At 42.1% G+C, this 18869-nt stretch overlaps 1 protein-coding gene across 2 annotated transcripts; it reads right to left on the bottom strand.

Annotated features, from left to right (window-relative positions):
• Window positions 1-172: 172 nt before the first annotated feature.
• Window positions 173-18132, bottom strand: LOC146592914 (protein mono-ADP-ribosyltransferase PARP14-like). 2 transcript variants are annotated; one of them, XM_085310197.1, is made up of 16 exons: window positions 17928-18132; window positions 16692-16841; window positions 15280-15543; window positions 14400-14636; window positions 10932-13201; window positions 9226-9462; window positions 8753-8974; window positions 8502-8565; window positions 7437-7586; window positions 6692-6754; window positions 5098-5265; window positions 4631-4837; window positions 3934-4542; window positions 3231-3376; window positions 2040-2214; window positions 173-775 (listed from the first exon to the last, which is right to left on the bottom strand). In XM_085310197.1, the coding sequence occupies exons 1-16, from the start codon at window positions 18118-18120 to the stop codon at window positions 483-485; spliced, it is 5448 nt and encodes a 1815-aa protein (XP_085166323.1). In that variant the 5' UTR covers window positions 18121-18132; the 3' UTR covers window positions 173-482. The 2 variants fall into 2 exon arrangements, with proteins under 2 accessions (XP_085166323.1, XP_085166325.1); XM_085310199.1 differs by lacking the exon at window positions 7437-7586.
• Window positions 18133-18869: the final 737 nt, after the last annotated feature.

Here is an 18869-nt window from a genome sequence, read left to right as displayed (position 1 = left end):
GGCCTGCCGCAACGTGGGCGGGGCGTGAGGTGCGGTGTGGGCGGGGCCTGTCGGGGGGCGTGGGCGGGGCCTGTCGGGGGGCGTGGGCGGGGCACGCAGGACGGCGGCGCCCCGCAGGGCTCCCCCCACGGTTGTAATGCTTCCATGCTGCCTAGAAGAAATCAGAGGGTTTTATTTATTATTGTTATTATCCTAGAAATTCCAAAAGCCAAGATTCTGCACGCAGAAGTTCTGATCCGCGGGAGGCAGACGACGCCCCTAAGAAGCGGCTGTGGGGTCGGGAACGCGCCCCTCGGCGATCGCCAGGTGGCCGCGGCAGCACGGGCCGGGGCGAAGCAAGGAACGCCAAGTCCTTTCTGGGGCTCTTAACGGCAGCAAACATCAGTGGATCCCCCCAAAAGCCGCAGTGGTGAGCAAGGTTATCCCGCCTGAGAGTGAGGGTTCTGCGTAAATCCTTGTGGGCAGTCGCTAGGCGCTTCATATTAAGAAATTCTGAAAGTAATCAGGTACTCCGGGTATGCTTGAATGTCACTGAATATGACGAACGTTTCTGGAAGATTAATGTCATTGACCACGCTGTCGTACAGGTCCGTAGGATCCGCCGGGTTTTTTGCTGGTGGAGTAAYGAGGTCCGCGCTCCCGGCACAGTATTCCCCAGTGAGGACCCGAGCCAAGTACATGTATTTTTTGCCGTTCACATCTGGTCGGGAATAAATATCCTGAGCAGAATAATCCGCTCCGACAGCAAAGTAGGTTCCCTTTCCAATCACGGCAGCTGTTTGGAAAGACAACGTTTCCAAATAGAGTTAGCGTTCATATTCACAGAAGCATTCCTAAAGCTCCCTCTCACTTTTTTTTTTTTTTTTTTTTTTTTTTTTTTTTTTTTTTTTTTTTTTTTTTTTTTTTTTTTTACTATTCTGCAGAACAAACGATAAATTGGTGTAAGTGATAAATTAGGTAAAAGGATTGGTTCTCGGAATAATCATTTGTACCAGAATCCAACACAAATCTGCTTGGACATACAGATCAGCTGAGCTGTCATCACCCAGGTTTCCTTGCCTAGAGAGAAAAAGGTTCGTCTCCCTGTTTAGCCTTGTGCAATTTTCTATCTACTAAACTGCAAATTTTTCAGCAGTCTTCATCTTAAAAGGGCTGTAGAATTGCAATTACAATTTTCCAGTTACACCTCAGAGTCAGAAGTTGGAGGAATCACGGTTCTTTGAGACAGACAAGAGATCAGAGTGTCAATTAGATCCGAATTAAGTGTCCAGCTCTCTCATGAGAAAGCCAGCYCTATGCATGTACAATTATGTCTCTAAGCAGAAAATCTTAAAAATAAAAAGCAAGCAGTTTTGGGGATAAGGAGGCAAGAATTCCAAGAGCAACTGGTACCTAAATTCAGCTCAAGTTCCACCTCTTTGGATCCTATTCCTCAACTTTGAATGCAACCTGATACTAAACATTGCATGACCATGCTAGAGGAACTAGAAAAGAAAAAACACCAAAAAGCAATCYTTGAACTAACAAAAAACATCTTTTTGCTATATATTAAATAACTGCCCCTCGTAGCCATTAAAGGGGAAGGAATAATTAATTTAAATTAATTTATCGGTTAAAAAAAAAGTGGGTGAAATGGGATCTTCCGATTGCTTGTGCTGTCCCTATCTTTGGAGGCAGGAGAAGTCTGTGCATTGCTACTTTGTCAGCTGGCTTTGCTCAAGACGGGCAAGGATGCTGAGCAGTGGCCCCAGCACCTTTCTGTAGGCAGGTGCCAGCAAGCATTTCTCAGAGGTCACCTGGRTTTGCTTTCAGAGCAGGTGAGCTTTCTCCAAGACTTTCTTGATGGTGGGGTTCATAAACAGGAACTTGACAGACCAGGTCAATGCTTCTGTCCATGCAGGTTATGGCCTAGAGTTGCTTCTTGTTGTGTTCTCCAGCTTTATCCAGCCCTCACGTTGTGCTTTCGCGTTATCACACCATTACCCCCTTGAATATCAGGCACATGTGGAAGCAGTTAACCGTGTTGGGCAGTGACTCACCGTTCTTTCCAGCAAAGCTGCGATTGAATCCATTGTGATTGATGGTGCTCAGCAAGGATCCAGCCGTCCCGTGAAACAGCAACTTCTCATTATTTTGATTTTTGTTCTTCTTATCCATAGATCTCTTTTTGATTTGGTAGGTCTGCCAGAGGAAGGGATTTTGTATTCTTTCAATCTGCGAAGTTACAAAGTAGAGCTGTATTTATACTGGTAGGGACCCGTATTTAYCATGACAGCAAAGCATTAAAACAAAACCAAGCTTAAAGAATGAGAGCAGTTACCACGCTGCCCTGTTAGCATGCAGTTCGTCTTGGGGAACTGAGTATGTGARCCTCTGCAAAACGAGACACCGAAGTATTAGCTTACAAAAATGCTTTTGAACTTGATATAGTATATTTGCCTCCAGTATAACCTTAAAGGCATTGCTGTAAGACCTTTCAATTTTCAGCAGAAAAAAGACTCAGAACTTTCCATTTTCAATGGAAAAGACATGTCATTACTTGATCTTTCCCCTTCTACGCTAATATTTTCTTCTATTTGTGTCGTAGTGACCACACTCAGCGAGTTTCATCACAGAAAATCACTGATTTTTTTTTTCCAAATACCTGTTCCCACTCTTATTTCTATCTTATTTCCTCATATTTATTGCTCCTCCTTGCTTCTAAATAATTCCACATTCTCCTTGGCCATTACCTTTCTGTATAGCATTTTGCAGACTTTTCAGCAAACAGAAGCAACTCCCAACATTTTGGTTAAAACTAGCACCGCGCCTGGCAGGCTCTGGGGCTGGCAGGGAAGAAGTCCACTCCGAAGGTGGTGAGCCACCAGAGAGCTTCACAGCCAGCCTGTGAGGTCGGGGCTGTGGGGAGCTCCCAGCCGGGAGCGGACCTGACCGCTGCCTCCCTATCTAGATCTTTTTCAATACAGAGCTTCCCAAATTGAAATACTGAGCGGCCAATTAGCTGAACACAAACTCAGCCTGAAGACTGGCAGCCACCGGCCTTGCATGACCGGCGAGGAAGAAACGCCAGTGCAAGCCTTAGGAAACGCGGTTCGGTTTACAACCACGCCATGCCATGCTGCGGAGTTGACACACGGGAGGTTATTTAGCTTGCAGACACTTTACAGACAATATGTAGAGCATCTATTGATGTTTTCAGCCCAAGAGTTCACTTTTTTGTATGACCTCACCTTCTTTATGGTGAAGTTGGGACAGGTTTTCTGAAATTCTTTCTGAACGTCCAGATATTGCTGGCTCCCCGGTGGGAGGTTCACCACCCGGACCCACTCCTCCTTCATGTCTTCCCACTCCGCTGGCAGCTCAACCGCCTGCTTCTCTGTGAAAACAAGGGTGGGAGGGTTAGTCCAACCAGCCAGCGTGGTTTTACGGGCACATCTCTTCCAACGGGCTGGACGCGGAGTACTGAGAGGACAACGCCTTATGCAATGCTTTCTCCCAAGGATATTCTCTCTCTTCAATAAATCACTAATTCTGTAATGCACTGATAAGATTGTACATTTTTCTACAAGTCTGATCACCCCAGTACTAGTGCTCAGCTAAAACAGGTTTTAGAACCACAAAAGAATTTTGCTCGTTATTTTATACACYACTTCCTTCCTTTGTCAAACTGAGGCGTGAAACCTGTGCTCACAGGTCACATAGGTATGGATGACTTTTGTATTTAAAAATAAAGTTCTGTCATATCTGACACTAATTCTGAAACTAAACACTGCCAGCTGTGGCATGTCTGGCAAAAAAACAAAACAAAACAAAACAAAAAAAACAGTTGTGGAATAGCTTTACTTCTTTGGAATACCTAAGTTTGTATTTATCAGAATTATCATTCACTAATCATCATAAAAAAWTTTTTTGTTTAACAGAGCTCTAATTTACCTTCATTCTTCAGCACACGTTGAATGCTTATAGTTGTTCCTTGGTCATCATTAGCTTGTAGAGTGTTCAGATCTACTTTGTAATTCTTATTCTTAATTTTGACCATAACATGTGTGCTTTTAGCTATTCTGGCATCCTCTAGCTGCATATTTGTCAGCTTATCAAAAGCTTCAAAAGTATCATYGCTTCCTGGATACCTCCATTCAATTAGGTTATAAACAAGTTCTGCCTTGGATTGTTCTTCTCGAGCATCCTTAAGTTTTTGGATCATATTTTGAACTTCCATAGAAACAGAATAGACATCCCGGCTAATACCAGAAATTTTAATCTGYGGGGCAGACAGGTTGTTTTCAAGCTGAATGCTAACATGTTTTCTTCTCTGAAGATCTGCCAGAGTATTAATCTGCCTCTGATCAAAACTTTCAATTAGCTCATCTGAAATAGTGTTTTCACTCTGTTCCTTTAAAATCAATTTTGTTATCCAAGATGCAGCATCATCCACATTTTTTTGGCTTTGTCCACAAATTTGGAATGTGACTAACTCAACTTTCTTCTCCAAAGCCAAGGGTTGTTTCTTCTCAGTGGATTGTTTTTTGTCAAACAGAAATGCTGTAATGAAGTGCATGGTAAAAAATTAGCTTTATTTAAAAGATTTTAGTTTTATGTGCCCATGCAAATGGAAAACCCACCTACTTACATGTTAACTTAAATTTGTCTGTATCAGAATCATGGGCATATAACTCTTGTTTTTTCTTCATGCTTTTGTAAAAATTGCTGTTCATCTTTGTCTCGAAGATGATTATTCTAATTTTTTTCAAATGCTGTACTGCTTTTTTGCTTGCAAATTCAATTATAGCATCCAACATGTTATCCGCTACCTTTGCTGGACTCTGTCCTGCCTGACCTAAGTGAAAATATAAAACATACCAGTCAGTGAACAATATTTGAATCAAGGCCAAGTCCAGAAAACAGATAGCACATACCAGTTGATACAGACTTTTATCACTGTGTTCAGTGTCTGAACTGACCCCAGTGAATTTTCACAAATCACAGTTTATGCARTATCTTCAAAAATCTGCTTTCCCTACTGCAGGCATTAACTTTGTCCCAGCTGCTGAAATAACCCCATTGCAACCCTAGCTGCTCTCCCAGGAAAACACAAACCTGTTCCAATTGCTGGGAAGGCCACAGACTTGTACATCTGGAGCTCACACTCCTGAAGCACTTGGGTGACCTGTTTCCTCACATCCAGATTGTGAATCAGGTGGATGATTTTGCTGCATGGCAGGTTTCCACCTTGTGTAGTAACAAAGCCGTGTTGAAGCTGCCCAGCTGGACGAGAGAAGATCAAGAAGGAAACACAATATTTTCAAAGCGGCCACCCCATCTGACAATGCATCTGTTTATATCAGTGCTAGTGTACACTGGAGTAATACAGAGTGGAAGAGTGGAAAAAGTGGAAAGAAAGCCACTGCGCACCCTATTATCCTGGTTTTAGCTGATTCAGGTTTTCTCTGCGAATCTTACTTCAGAATTTCTTTCAGACAGTAACTCAAGTGACTATATTTTCTGTTTGACTGTAATTTTCTGTGWTATGGTAAACATATCTGGGACCTCTGCTAAGAAATGCTTTCCTATTAAGTAAAACATATCAACTTATGTTCAATTTAAACATTTTTACTTTTTACAGGTATTTAAAAGCATGCTAATGGAACATGTGCAATTCATTTATTTGAGAAATAGTTTCTTGCGCCACCTATGCCTTAATGCCTCAAATTACAATTCTGCAGAAGAGCTGAGTGGTTAAAATAATGTCATTAAGATAATGACCGACTCACCAGGAACTGTGATATGGAATCTTTAAAGACTTTTGCACTTTTCAGAGCACTTGTGTTTGATTACAAGCATCTAACAAGGGAGTCATTTTGTGAGGATGGATGGACTCACGAGTATATAAACCACTTCACTGGTCCCAGAAGTCATGACTGACTGAGGGATGCTCTGCATCTGCTGAGACCAGACTGTAAGAAGGGAGAGACTGCAGAGCCGAAGGTGAGAAGAATATCCTAGGAAGTCCATCTTGAAAGCTAATTCCGGACTCACAGGAGCAACATTTTGTTTTTGCAGCCCGAACCTCTTCTGTCTTTTGCTCCTRGGGGCTACCCACAGCCAGCAGTGATTTAACTACTGTATTGGTCTGGCTGACTGCAGAGACTACAGAAGAAATCATCAGTGTAGCAAGCACAGTTACGTTATTTTAATTAAAAGTAATTGTGCATTTGTGAATACAAGATTAGATTGCCTATTAGTTCTTAAGAAACTGAAGACCTGATGCACTTGCCTAGGCCAATAGAAAATATTCCATCATTTTTCCTCAGTACTGGCATCAGTCTTAAAACTTCAGTTGCCTCCTAGCTGACAATAGGTGAAGTTAAAAATTATGTTAAAGTCAATTAGACTATTTCTGTTCTTAGGTCAGGCACATGCTTGAGTAATCTCAGGGGTCAATACCTTAAATTGCAATAATTTCCAAGAACTCATTCGTGACCAAAAACTATAACCAACTTCTGCTCAGTTGCGAGAATAAAAATTCTCAAAGTGGGTGTCATGACAACAGGATTTTTCAAAATTCCTTAAACTGAAAGCTATTTTTTTCCTGATACAACAATTATACTATCAGAACAGAGAATTATAATAGTGACATTAAATTCAATTTTCAGAAAAATCTAACCAAACAAAAGAGGATGCTGTAACGTACCATACTGAGCACATTCTCCTTTTACCTGGGAACCGGCAGCGTCCATAATTGCTTTGAAGACCCCTTAAATGAGACAAGAAAAAGCATACACATTTAATAAGTCAGCTTAGCCACCTCTACTCAAAACTTCATCCTAATTGTATAGTCTACGAGCACCCCAAATTCCTGCAGAGCGTAAAGCCTTGCCAGCTCCCCAACGCACCCTCCGTGASAGGCTGCACTGGCTGCGAGGAGAGCACTGCCTTGATTATTGATTAGAAATCATAATGAGAAACTCCAGTTCARTCACCCCACCAGCAAAGAGCATGCTCCTCACCAAACCCTCTGGTTGTTCTGAATCRTATCATTTGCCGTCCTTCATTCTTACAATTCATACCGTCACCAAAATATTTTCGGCTTCTTACAGGTCAATTTTCTTAATCAGAGCTCTGGCTAACGGAGGGATGCCTTAGCAACACAGCATTTTTCCAGCATTATATTTGATCTAAAAGTTCCCTTTTGGTTAAGCAATAAAAATGTGATCAGAAGTCTTCTGTTTGAGTACTGTGGTTAACAAAATGGTATATTCAGGGCATATACAAAACCCTAGATGGCTTGAGATCTATTTTCTGGCCAACTGCCACACTCTCTCTCTTACGTGAAAAATATTTTATTAAAAGGTTTTCACATATGGACAATTCTTTCCTTCCCTTTTTAAAAGCTAGCAGGAATTTACCATTAAAGAACTATATATTCAATGTAATACCTGATGTGGCATTAAATGTTGAATTTGATATGTTTACAATAACATCTGTGTCTTCCTTAGTAATATCTCCATTAACTAGTTGGACTGTAATAGAACCAATCTGCATTTCATGAACTTCCAATGTRTTAGTTGTAACAGGCTCAATGAAAACTGCAAGGAAAACAAAACAAAACRAAAARAACCCTTTAAACAGTCCTGTTGTAGTTTTGGCTGTTATTCTTTTCCATTTATGGAAACTTTATGCATTGGATAAATAGCTCCCAGCTAAATTTAACATATCCTTTTCGTTTTTGAGAGGTATTTGTCTTATTTAAGTACTGTGAAAATGAAAGCATTTCTATTCCTGTAAACGGATGCACTATAAATTCTGACAGGACTCTTGCAGTTGTCTGATCGGACCAGCAGCTTTCCCTGAATTAACTCTCACATGACGCAGAGTATCCAGTTTCAACTTAAGTAAGGCCTGTAATGGAGATCCCACGTCACTGCTTTGTAARTTATTTCACCTTTACCCTCGTAGATACAAATCTGTGCCTTACTGGTCTAAATTGCTCTAGTTAACATTTTATCATTCACTCTTAACTTTTCCTCATCGATACTGAGAGCAATTGCGAGAAAAKGAGTTATTTATTCACAGAAATCCCTGCTGATGATGCAGTTCACTGATGTGTTTTTTCTAATGTGTCACACTACTGTAAACTCATAAATGGGAAGGAAAGTAACCATTCGGTACACCTCTAAATGGGGGACTATAAGTACAGATGTACATGTTATTTACAGCCTACTTGGCAAGGTGACTGCAATTTCTCATGCCCTTTCAGTATGACAAACTGTGGTTCTCCCGTCCAGATACCCTCTTCTGTAGAATATGCGTGGCCTCCTAAGAGGTGAGCGTGCCCTCACTAATATAATTTTCCCTTTAAGAATTTTTTTAGGACTGTCGTCCATTGAGAGGTAAAAAAATACTCTGTGTCTTGGTGACATTTCATCTGTCACTTATGTGTGCATAAAATTGCTTATTTACCTTTTCCTGTGTGTCCCCGATCCCACCTCTAGGAAACTTACTCTGCTGTGGTGCTGTCGCACTGCAATTCTCCGCCACCCTATGTTCTAGTTCACTGGTAAATGCCTAGGGTGAGAGAAAAGGCACCTAGGTGAGGCAGTGAAAAACTGGAGAGACAGCCTGCTTTCACTGACCCAACGCAGTAAGGAAGGACTGAGTTATTCCCTCAAGAAAGCAATATAGCTAAAACATATTGGTAAGGCAAAACCAGAACAGTGTTCCATGCAGAAGGCTTGACCATGAGAAGAACTACCTGAATGTTATTGGTATCATTCGGGTGCAAGAGAAAATGAACTTCCCGGAGAGTCTTCGGAGCGTGACTGCTACTGAACTTGAGCACCGTGTCGAACATTAATTTAGCAACGGTGGACTTGGGAAATCCAAACCCTCCAGTTCCAATTGGTGGGAAAGCAATCGAATTCAGTGCAAGTGCTTCAGTTTTCTGCAGGCAACAATTGACTATGTCTTCTAGGGTCTGTAAAACACAGCAAAGATCCTTTAGTTTTTGAAGATCRTATAATCTGTTATTAATTCCATGGAGACCACGCTGGTATGAGAAAAGSCCTCCGTGGYACCCATGCATGAAGACATCTTTAAGGTCACTCAAACAGATGCGAATGGAGCTGAGTCATTTAAATTAACTATTTTTAAATGTGAAACTTCAGAAAGATATCTCCAATAAATCTGTTTTCAAAATCAAAGGCTTTTCAAATAATAAAAATCTACCTTCAGAGCCAGCCCTACTCCTCTGTCCCAGACGGGAAGAATGGCATGAAGCACGGACTTGCAGGGCAGGTTGTATCCGCCAGTGTGGAGCACGGTCCCTTGACCAGCTACCTGTCCTTGCTTTTCCTTATCAAACTCTAACTGGAGTCCTGGCCCAGCCTTCTCCAGCAAGGCTTTGCAAAGACACCCCACACCAAGCCGCAGATCCACGCCAACACTGTTGACAATAACATCCGTCTGAAACAAAATTACGAGAGAAAGAGCTATAGCCAGATTTTAAGTAAAAATTACGCACCAGGACTACTGAAGTAAAACATAGTAAGAACGACAGGGTGCCAACAGAGAAACAACCTGGTTTTCAGCGTAGGTTCCACGCAGACTCTTCTTGGACTTGTTGGTAACCCACAGCAGAAGACACCACACCCACCGCACYCACAGTGCAGGTCCGGGGAGACGCAGAGCTGTTGAGATGAACCCGCCATCCGCTTCGTCCCCTCTCCCCACGCCAGAGCCTTGCCTACGTTTCCCTGCGAAGGACTGCTGCTGTATCGCTCCTTCTTCTCTAGCATCAYCACAAGGTGGCGATACACACGTATAAAACATACGTCCCGTATAGGGTACGGGCAATGCAGAAAGTGTGACGTTCCCTTCCTCCCTTTTCCTGAAGCAGGACTGCGTGCACCTTACCAGAAAAGCAGGGTCTTGCACACGAASAGAGGTGAAGATTGCTGTGCTTTTCTGAAGCAGAACGGGCAAAGCCTGCTGCTTGCTTTGCAATTCCACTCTCGCACTACCTAGGGAGCTGCTTTAAAGACAAGTGCTGCACTGAGCTTTTCTCCATSTGAAAATTGCTCTTCTTTTGGAAGAGGCTTTACAAGCAGCAARATGACAAGAAAAGCAACTAATATGAAAGCAATACAACAATAATAACGTTAGGAAGGAGCTGGGATGAGTTACACAGAGGATTTTAAACTCCCAAACTGTAAAAATCTGGTGGTGTTAAAAGAGAGAATTGTCAAGATGTATTTTGTATTACTGAAGTAAAGAAAAAAATCATGACAAGAAACTAAATCAGAGGTGTAAACTGAGTCTTGATGCAGCAGGTGAATAGCAACAAAACTCTGTGTTAGCAAAAAGAATAAAATAAAAAAAAGGAAAAAAAATCAAAGCAGAATTAGGTCTAGACTTCAGCCAAGTAAGCTAGGCATGCCCTCTTTTGTGGGGCTGCTTTTCTAAAGTTACTTTTCTAAGGTAACTTCTACAACCATGTCAATAACCCACCCAAAGAGAAACAAGGTAAAAAAAAAAAAATAGGCTAAATCCCCTGTTAGCATGACTCACCATGTCCCAGACAAGTTCTGATTCCCCTCAATACTTAACCTAGATACTTAGATCATATGAATATATCTGCTTACTCTATTACATGCTTACTCTAGATCTGGACACATAAAATACGAACTAGTAAGGAACTAAACAGCTTGACTTAATTCACAGCTGTACACTAGAAAGGACTCCAGAATGACAGATTCCATTATGAAATCCAAATTATCAGCCTTGCACTTTTGCTTCCTTGCTTAGCTAGCACATAACCTATGTTCCTCTATGTTGCAACCATCTTGTAAAACAGTTTAACCTACTGTCTTTCATTTTCTATTTAAATTTGAATTGCATCAAGTTAGAAAGGACCTGCAAAGCTGAAGGCCTACCGTGGCATCCTGAATGTTTTTTTGCTCCAGTCTGATGCACAGTCCTTCACCTGTTGTAATCATCTGCAGAGCCTCTTTTCTCTTGGCCTTCTGGCTTTCCTTCAGGCTACAGCTCTCAGAGAGCTGGGGCAGCAATGTCCCGGAGGATGATTTAGTAGTAAACACTTGTTTTACTGTCTCACTCAGAACCCGAATCGTTCTGTCTTCATCGTCCACAAGATGAACCTCCTTCAAGCWGCTGTTCCCCACGGATTTTTCCAAAGTTTTCTTGATGGAGAATACAGCTGAATGTGTACACTGTTGCAGCGAGAAGCCCCAAATCCCAGCACTTATAGAAGGAAAAGCTATGGAGCGATGATTAAATGCTTTGGCCAGTTGTAGACATCTCTTCACTGTCTTCGTTACCCAGTGCAAAAATTTTGCTGTCTCTTTTTTCCTCCAACTGGGCACAACAGCGTGAATCACATGCTTGCAGGGGAGCTTCTCCGCACTGGTGACGAAGGTGCATCCAGCTTTCAGGCACCTGTGCTTCAGCAGCTGCTCAGACTCTCTTTGCAGGGTTTGACTGGCCACTTGTAGAAGGRCCCCAGCAGGGTTCTCAAGGGGTTTTGAGTCTTCACTCAATACATTTACCACAACATCCACTGGATAATTACACAAGTTACCTTTATAGACTGCTATTACAACTCCACCTTCCAGGGTTTCCTTGTAGTGGAGCTCTCTTTCCACTTCATTATCAACCTTTTCACCTTTTTGTTCTTGTTCTTGTTTTAGCCTGATCAAACAATCGTATTTCTGCTTTGCCTCCAAAACGTACAAGTCCTTCCTCTCTGTGAAAAGCTCTTTGGCTCCTGGTTTATCAATTAGCACATTTTTACAGCACAGTGAGGAGAGAATTTGCTCAACTGTGGTGGCTGCCTTTGGCACTTCTGCTGTTGGTCCACTCAGAGAAATACATGGTGCCTTGGTGTCAAAACACACTGTCACACCTTTCTTCCTGAATTCAAGATAAACATTGGCTTTTTCCTTCTCTATGAACTGCACTGCTGCCACTGACTTAGCTGGGATTACCTTTTCCATGTGTGTGTTTCTATCTATAAAATCAAAAAYATTCTGATAAACTTCTGCTACAGCTTTAGAAAAGCCAGTAATGATCACTTTATTTTCTTTTCCAACAGGTTCATCAATTATTACAGTCTTCTGGGAATAATTGTACTTCTTACACAAGAAGACAACGAGACTTCTCCACCCCTCCTTTTTAATGACTTCAGAGTCCTCCAGATCAATGCACTTACAGTCTAAAGCTGTGTTTATTTGCTTTTCTGCATCTAAGAGATCTTTAGGAGACTCTCCAAACAGCACTACATTACCATCCTCCAGCTCATAAAAAGCCTTAATTTTTTTTGAAGTAAATAATCTCCCTGACATTGTTTCACTATCTACACACTGTAGATATTGGAAAACATGGGGAACAATGTTAACCGATTTATATGGCATGTTCACTATCTTTTGCAGTAAGTCAGCTTTGATTTTATACACTTCTGCAGGTAATCCACATAACTGGATAGTCTTTTTTGTATCATCATAAAAGATCTTTAAGCATGGATATTCTTTGTAAATATTCTCTTCTAACCCAGCATTGTGCAAAAATGCATATTTCCCTGGCATCATTGACACAGAAATTTCTATACTCTGTTTTTGCCTTTCGCTTTCTTTCATGGCTTTTTCCAGGCATTCCCTCACTTCTTTCTCTGCACTGTCCACGGCTGCTCTGTTGCCGGCAATCACCACCATCTCCTCAGAAGTATCTGTTACAATCAAAGCAACATCTTTCACCAGTCTGGCCTTCACGTCTTCCCAATCTGCTGAATTTACTTGACACTTTATGGCTGTGTAGCGGGACATGATGCGCRAGAGCTCCGCAGAAGCATCTTGCTTCCATGTTTTGATCAACTGAATCATCAGCATTTTCTGCTCGGAGAGGGAGGACGAGGGACACAACGTGATCTCTGGGTGTGTACAACCGGTCTGCGGCCATTTCACGTCACAGTGGAAAACTGCCATTTCCTGGTTTATTTCTTGAATCAGCTGGTCCCGCTTTTGTAAAAACTGCCAGATGTAGGGATCCAGCGGCACCCTGATGGGCTCCGGCATCTTGACACTTGGTCTTTCCTCTCCATAGAGAGCTGTTCCCAGGGAATGGTAGTAGGGATGCACGGAAATTGGCGTCTGTTCAAGTGAATGCTGCTTTTCCAAGACAGCGCTTAAATCTAAAATTTAAAACATATATCTACATGTATATACAAATATATATATGCATACACACACATACACACATATATCAATAACTTCAAATCAAGTGAATGCATTTGTTCTTAGAACTATTACATTGAATAAAATAACTTGGTTTTACATTTGAAAGAGCTATTTTTATGTCCTTGTGATTTCTCACTCATTCTGTAGGGTATAAGAAAAGAGACTTGACTCCAGCTAGTTTGGTAAATGCACTTGTAGCTGAATTTATCTGTAGAGCTTTACCTTGCTCTCATTTCCTAAGGAAAACTGGCATAATACAAGACCATATTGATTTTTTAAGTAGGAAATGTTTCTTATTCTCTAACTTAAAACAGAACTCGAGGTCCCAGTGCCTTCTCTTACACGTTTTCCGTGCCGTTTCAATGAGAGTGGACAAAGGAAAGTAATGATACAGTTGACAGGCACTTAAAAACACATTACAATGAGCCAAATTACATATGAACTTAATGCACAAAAAATTCTTAAGCAAATACTGAGTGTATAAGAGAAACGGTTAGCTGGCAGATACCTTTAAATTGAAGGAAATTATTAATWATTAAGTTTCCTAACAGAGAGCTATTTACTGTGGTTGTCATGACATCAAAACGGGGCAGAGATTCCAAACTTGGAATAATAATAAGACTGTTACTTAGCTGTATCTCTTCCAGATACTGAAGAAATTTGACTTCAGTTAGTTTTTGGAAGCCAATTGTCAAAGCCAAAGCCATTAAGRGATCTATCTTCCTCTACCCTCAAATACAACTAGGCTGTAACATTAGATCAGAGACAAAAATGTCTGTGAAGGGGGAACACTATCAATGGCAACAACCCCAGAAAAGCAGGTAAAGCAGATATTAAAACAAACCCTTGGTTACAGAGAACTGCAGGCCCTGGATGGAGATTTGCTAAAACCTTAAACATGGAGCAATACTTCTAAGACCTTAATCAGAGCCTACTTAATGCTCACTCAGAACTTGCCCACTGGGACAAGATCAGAAAGACGCTCAAACCAGCAGGTGATGCCAAGCCCAGGAGCTGAGCAGAAGCTGCCAAGGGCCTCTTGAGGGGACAGTCCTTCTCAGGCACAAGGTGGTGTCCACTCCACATTGCCATCATTTGCTTTCAGGTCCCCAGACCCGGTTTGGGCCAGGCCACGGAGTGAGGCAGCATTACCTTTGGGACTGCAGAAGGTAACGATGGCCGAGCGCTCCTCGGGCAGGAGCTGGACGTCCGACACAAGCCCACCTCCGCTGCGCGTGCTCTCAAAATAAAGAGTGATATAGTCCGTAGAAACGCCAGCTGGTATATTTTCAGCCTTTAGGCTGCAGGTCACTTCAAGAAGCCTGGCAGTAATTTTAGATTTCTTAGTTTGTTTGTTTTCTGCACATTTTTTGACAAATTCTTCAGCATCTGCAAACAGAAAAGCAACAGTAACTGAAGATGTTCTACCACATGATTATCAGTCCCAGCTACGACTTAGGGCAGAGACACAAGCTGAGTCTGCTTCCCTCTGTATTTGGAGCAAAACTGTCTTTGGTGCACATAAATTTTCCTCTGTTTTATAATAAAAGTAGAAAACGGAAGCAGCCACATTACTCTGCGGTGCTCACTATTTCTGTGTCCCTGCCTGGTCCCCAGCCATTCCACCCGCGTACAAACAAGCACTTCTTGTCCTTTTACTGTCTTGTCAAACGGAGACCTCGCTTACTTCAGTAATTCACACAATCCATCTCCATACTCAGCCTGCTTCTATTTCTTCTGTACCTATCCCAAAATAAGGTAGAGAYAGAGAAATACCGTTGTCCAATTTCAATTCATGAAGACGGTACGATCAGCTTCTTTCGCTGTAATGTTTGGGTCAGACAGATATTTTGAGCAAGCCATATATAATGAGGTTTGCATCTTACTTGATAGGCTACAGCCCAGATAGACTGATTATCTATTTATTTATTYWWTTAACTATTTGAATCTCTGATGGGAGCAGAATCGAGCTCTGAAAACAATTATTCACGCACATATACAGCAAAAATTGACAACACTCATTCGGTCTTACCGACACTTTTTACGAAAGTAGCCACAGCAGTGTTTATGTCAGGTATCATTTCCACACGGAAATCATCATCTGCTGTTAAGCCACTGATGTTCTCCAACAGCATACATAAACATTTTGCGTTGAAGTGCTGCACGTTTTTTAGGGCCACCAACAGCGAGGTCCCTGTGGAGCACTCTGCAATATTCTCTGTGGAGCACGACTTCTCCTGCAGCTCAGTACTCGAAACAAAACTCTCTGCCGTCCACGAGGCCTCCCCTGCGTCATCTTCAACAGAGATAACATAAAGGCACACATTTCTTGGAAYACATAGAGCTCACTTTCCAGTCTCTCTTTATTTTCTGAATGTTCCTCTTCTCTCTAGCTTTTCAAGTATTTCTCTCATTTCTTTTTTCAGAGGGAAAAAAGAAAGAAAGAATCGCAGAAGACTGCTCTACATATGCTACCATGTTTTTATTAGCTCCTAGTTCACTTGCAGGAATCRGCTGCTTCACCATGTCTGTAAGACAGGTATGAAAAAGCCAAAAATGAAAACTAGGTTGATGCAACAAAAAATACTAGAAGTAGCATCTAGACATTTTTTAATATTTAGCATTACTTACATGTTCCTTTCTAGTATAAACTAAAAWGTATTTGATAATTTTGAGTACCTAATTTTAAAAGGAGAAAAAACATACCAACATAGCATTAAACAAGATTTCATACGGAAAGAAAAATATATGAGTGTAATCACTGAAGAACTTCCCCTTAGCTGATCTTTCTTGGGGACTGCATATTTATTTTCCACTAGTGCAGATGTATTTTGACATACTGTATTATTTTCTGGATTGCATTTTGAATCACAAACCTTACTAGAACATTGCTGAAAGAGAATCTAAGCAAACACAYTTATGAATGAGGCAGATGCATCCCTGTCCTCTGCAGAATCTCCTAACTRTAGGGAATACAAAGACACCCAGCACAGGATTAACAGTTTTGATACGTGTGTTTATATCTCATTTTAGAGTAGGTATCCAGGATAAGGGAAATAAATCCCTCTCYGGAGACAGTCCTCTCCTTAAAACAAATTAGAAGCTAATACCAGGCGAGTGGTCTAAGGCAAGATCAACTCCATCCTCAGTGATCACATCTAAACAGTTCATGGCTGGTTACTTTTCCATGTAACATCTTAGGTTGCCGAACTCGCAGAGCAATTTTCAGCACATCTCTACAGAATTGGAGAGCTGTGCAGGAAAAAGCACCACGACTTTGACTTTATGAAGAATCGTTCTGGTCTCTTTGTATACAGAATGATGGGTAACACTTCACCTTGTCTTTGAAGTTTGCTCACAGCATCTAGAGCCTAAAATAAAAGTAAAGTATCCATGAATGATTTGACACTCTCACCAACGTTTCAAAGCTCTGGTTAGGCTTACATTCTCTATTCTCTTTTGTGGGAACTATTTCTTCCTGAGATGCCTCCTTTTCAGTGGCTGCTGCTGTTTCAGGCTCCATGACAAACAGCTTCAACTTCTTTCCTCCCAAATCCAGCTCATGAATCTGTCTCTGAAGAACTTGCTGCCTCACTAAATAAAACCAAAGAAAACAGTGACAGTCTGAATAGAAATGTAAGTTTTAAACTACTTGGCACTTTTCTAATACTACATCAGGACACATGCACTATGCCAGGAAATAAAAGAGCCATAAACTCGCAATGCTACGTGACAGGCGCAAGGGTTTCCTCCTGTGAASGAATAGGGAAAGGATGCTGCTTCGCAGGCCTGCTTCCAGCCARGGCTGCAGCACAGGCTCAGCGCAGCGCTTCTTACCCGCCCAGCTGTGCAGCCAGAGGTTGGGAGCATGATAACAGGCAGGGGGAAAATAGAAGTATAAATTAATTAATTAATTAATACATATTTACACACCAGAAAATACATAGTATGCTATAAACATGTACTTAAATCTGCATTTTACACACATGCAATATATAGAATATATAAAACAACTGCAGTTGAATGCTTTCCATCTTTCTGCTAGTTAATATATAACTATAACATGTTATGTAATACATACAGTATACAATATATAACATACAATATAGTATACCTAGTATACCCATATTAACTTACGTTCTAACATGTTTTATCAAAGTGCAAACCAGAGACTACTACCGTGCATCAAAATTAATAGGCATGCTGACTTGTGTTCTGATAAGTTTTATCTTTCAAAATTCAATCTAGAGAAATCTCTGAGCATCAAAATTAAGTTTATATATGTAAGTTACAGGCAATGCATGCTACATGATATGCTATATGCATTAATGCACATTCTAGTAAGTTTTATCATTCAAAATTCAATCTAAAGAATAGTATGGAACACCAAAATTAAGTTTATGTATGCAATTAATACTTGTAAGTTATATAGCAGAGGATGCACATATATCAGTACAGCTATATCACACATAGTATATAATATGTATTACATTACGTATAACCGAGTTAATGTATTTTAGCTTACAGAAAGCTAACATAAAAGTTACAGCTTAACATATATTAACAGATTAAGTTACGTGTGCTGTTAAAACACCCTAGCTGAAGGTCGCTCCCGCAGCGCCAGGGGAAAGCTGGGCGGCGGCCGCCCAGGCGGCTCCCGGCCGCGCCGCCGCCGCTCACCGTCGCGGCGGGCGAAGCAGACGAGGAGGTGCCCGGGCGCCGGCCCCGCTCGCAGCTCGCACTCGCCGCCGCCCGARCGCTTCTGGCTCTGGAAGTAGCAGAGCAGCTTCTTCCGCAGGGCGCCCGGCGGCTCGGCGGCGCCCCAGTCGCCGCGCACCAGCAGCGGGAAGGCGTCCGGCTGCTGCCCGGCCATGGCCGCGCCGATCCGCCGCCCGCCCCAGCCCCGGCCGCTTTCGCTTTCGTTTCCCGGCAGCGCGGGGCGAGGAGCCGCTGCCCTCGAGCCSCTGGTGGTTACAGAGCGGCTGAGAGGAAGCGGCAGTTAACCACGCTCTGGAAAAACAGTCTGATACAAGTAACCTCTTAACTGTGGTGAAATACCGAGCGCAGGAAGCCAGAGGACTCTGTCATCTGTCACACTGGGGAAACGAAACCGCGGGAATTCGTAACAGGATCCCCTACGAAGTTTGTTTGTTTTAAACATAGGTTCTTGGGCCATACCTTACTTAGCACATATCTGACCTTCAAGCACTGGGAGCTCAGTCAGCACTTTTCAGGAGAGTTGGAAAATTGACTTCCTCAATCAGAAGTGATGAAAGTCCAAGGCAAGCAACTCCTGCTCTAGTGCAGGGGGAGCGGTGGGCTAGGGTAGGGCATTAATAAACAGCCTCATTTTTATGGTTCTGCTAAGAGATTAGCAGGTTCAAACTCTTACCTTATTTCACACCACCTCCCCTAGAAAATACAGCCCTTATCATTGCAATGTAAGCAGTGCCAACTGCTCACACTGACACAGGCAGCCTTGGGATCCCCCGAGCCTACAGTGCGCCTGTGCTGCCCAGGCGACAACAGCCCCCAGCCCTTCCCCAGCATAGGGAGAGGCCAAGTGGCAAACCAGACATCACTGCTACCATTAAAAACTGTCTAGGGTCCACAAAGGTGGAG

This window comes from Rhea americana, unplaced genomic scaffold (assembly GCF_003343005.1).
Source record: "Rhea americana isolate MKP2758 unplaced genomic scaffold, rheAme1 scaffold_313, whole genome shotgun sequence".
Lineage (NCBI taxonomy): Eukaryota > Metazoa > Chordata > Aves > Rheiformes > Rheidae > Rhea > Rhea americana.
Note: the sequence above shows the minus strand (reverse complement) of the source record. Positions and strands in the feature narration are given on the sequence as shown.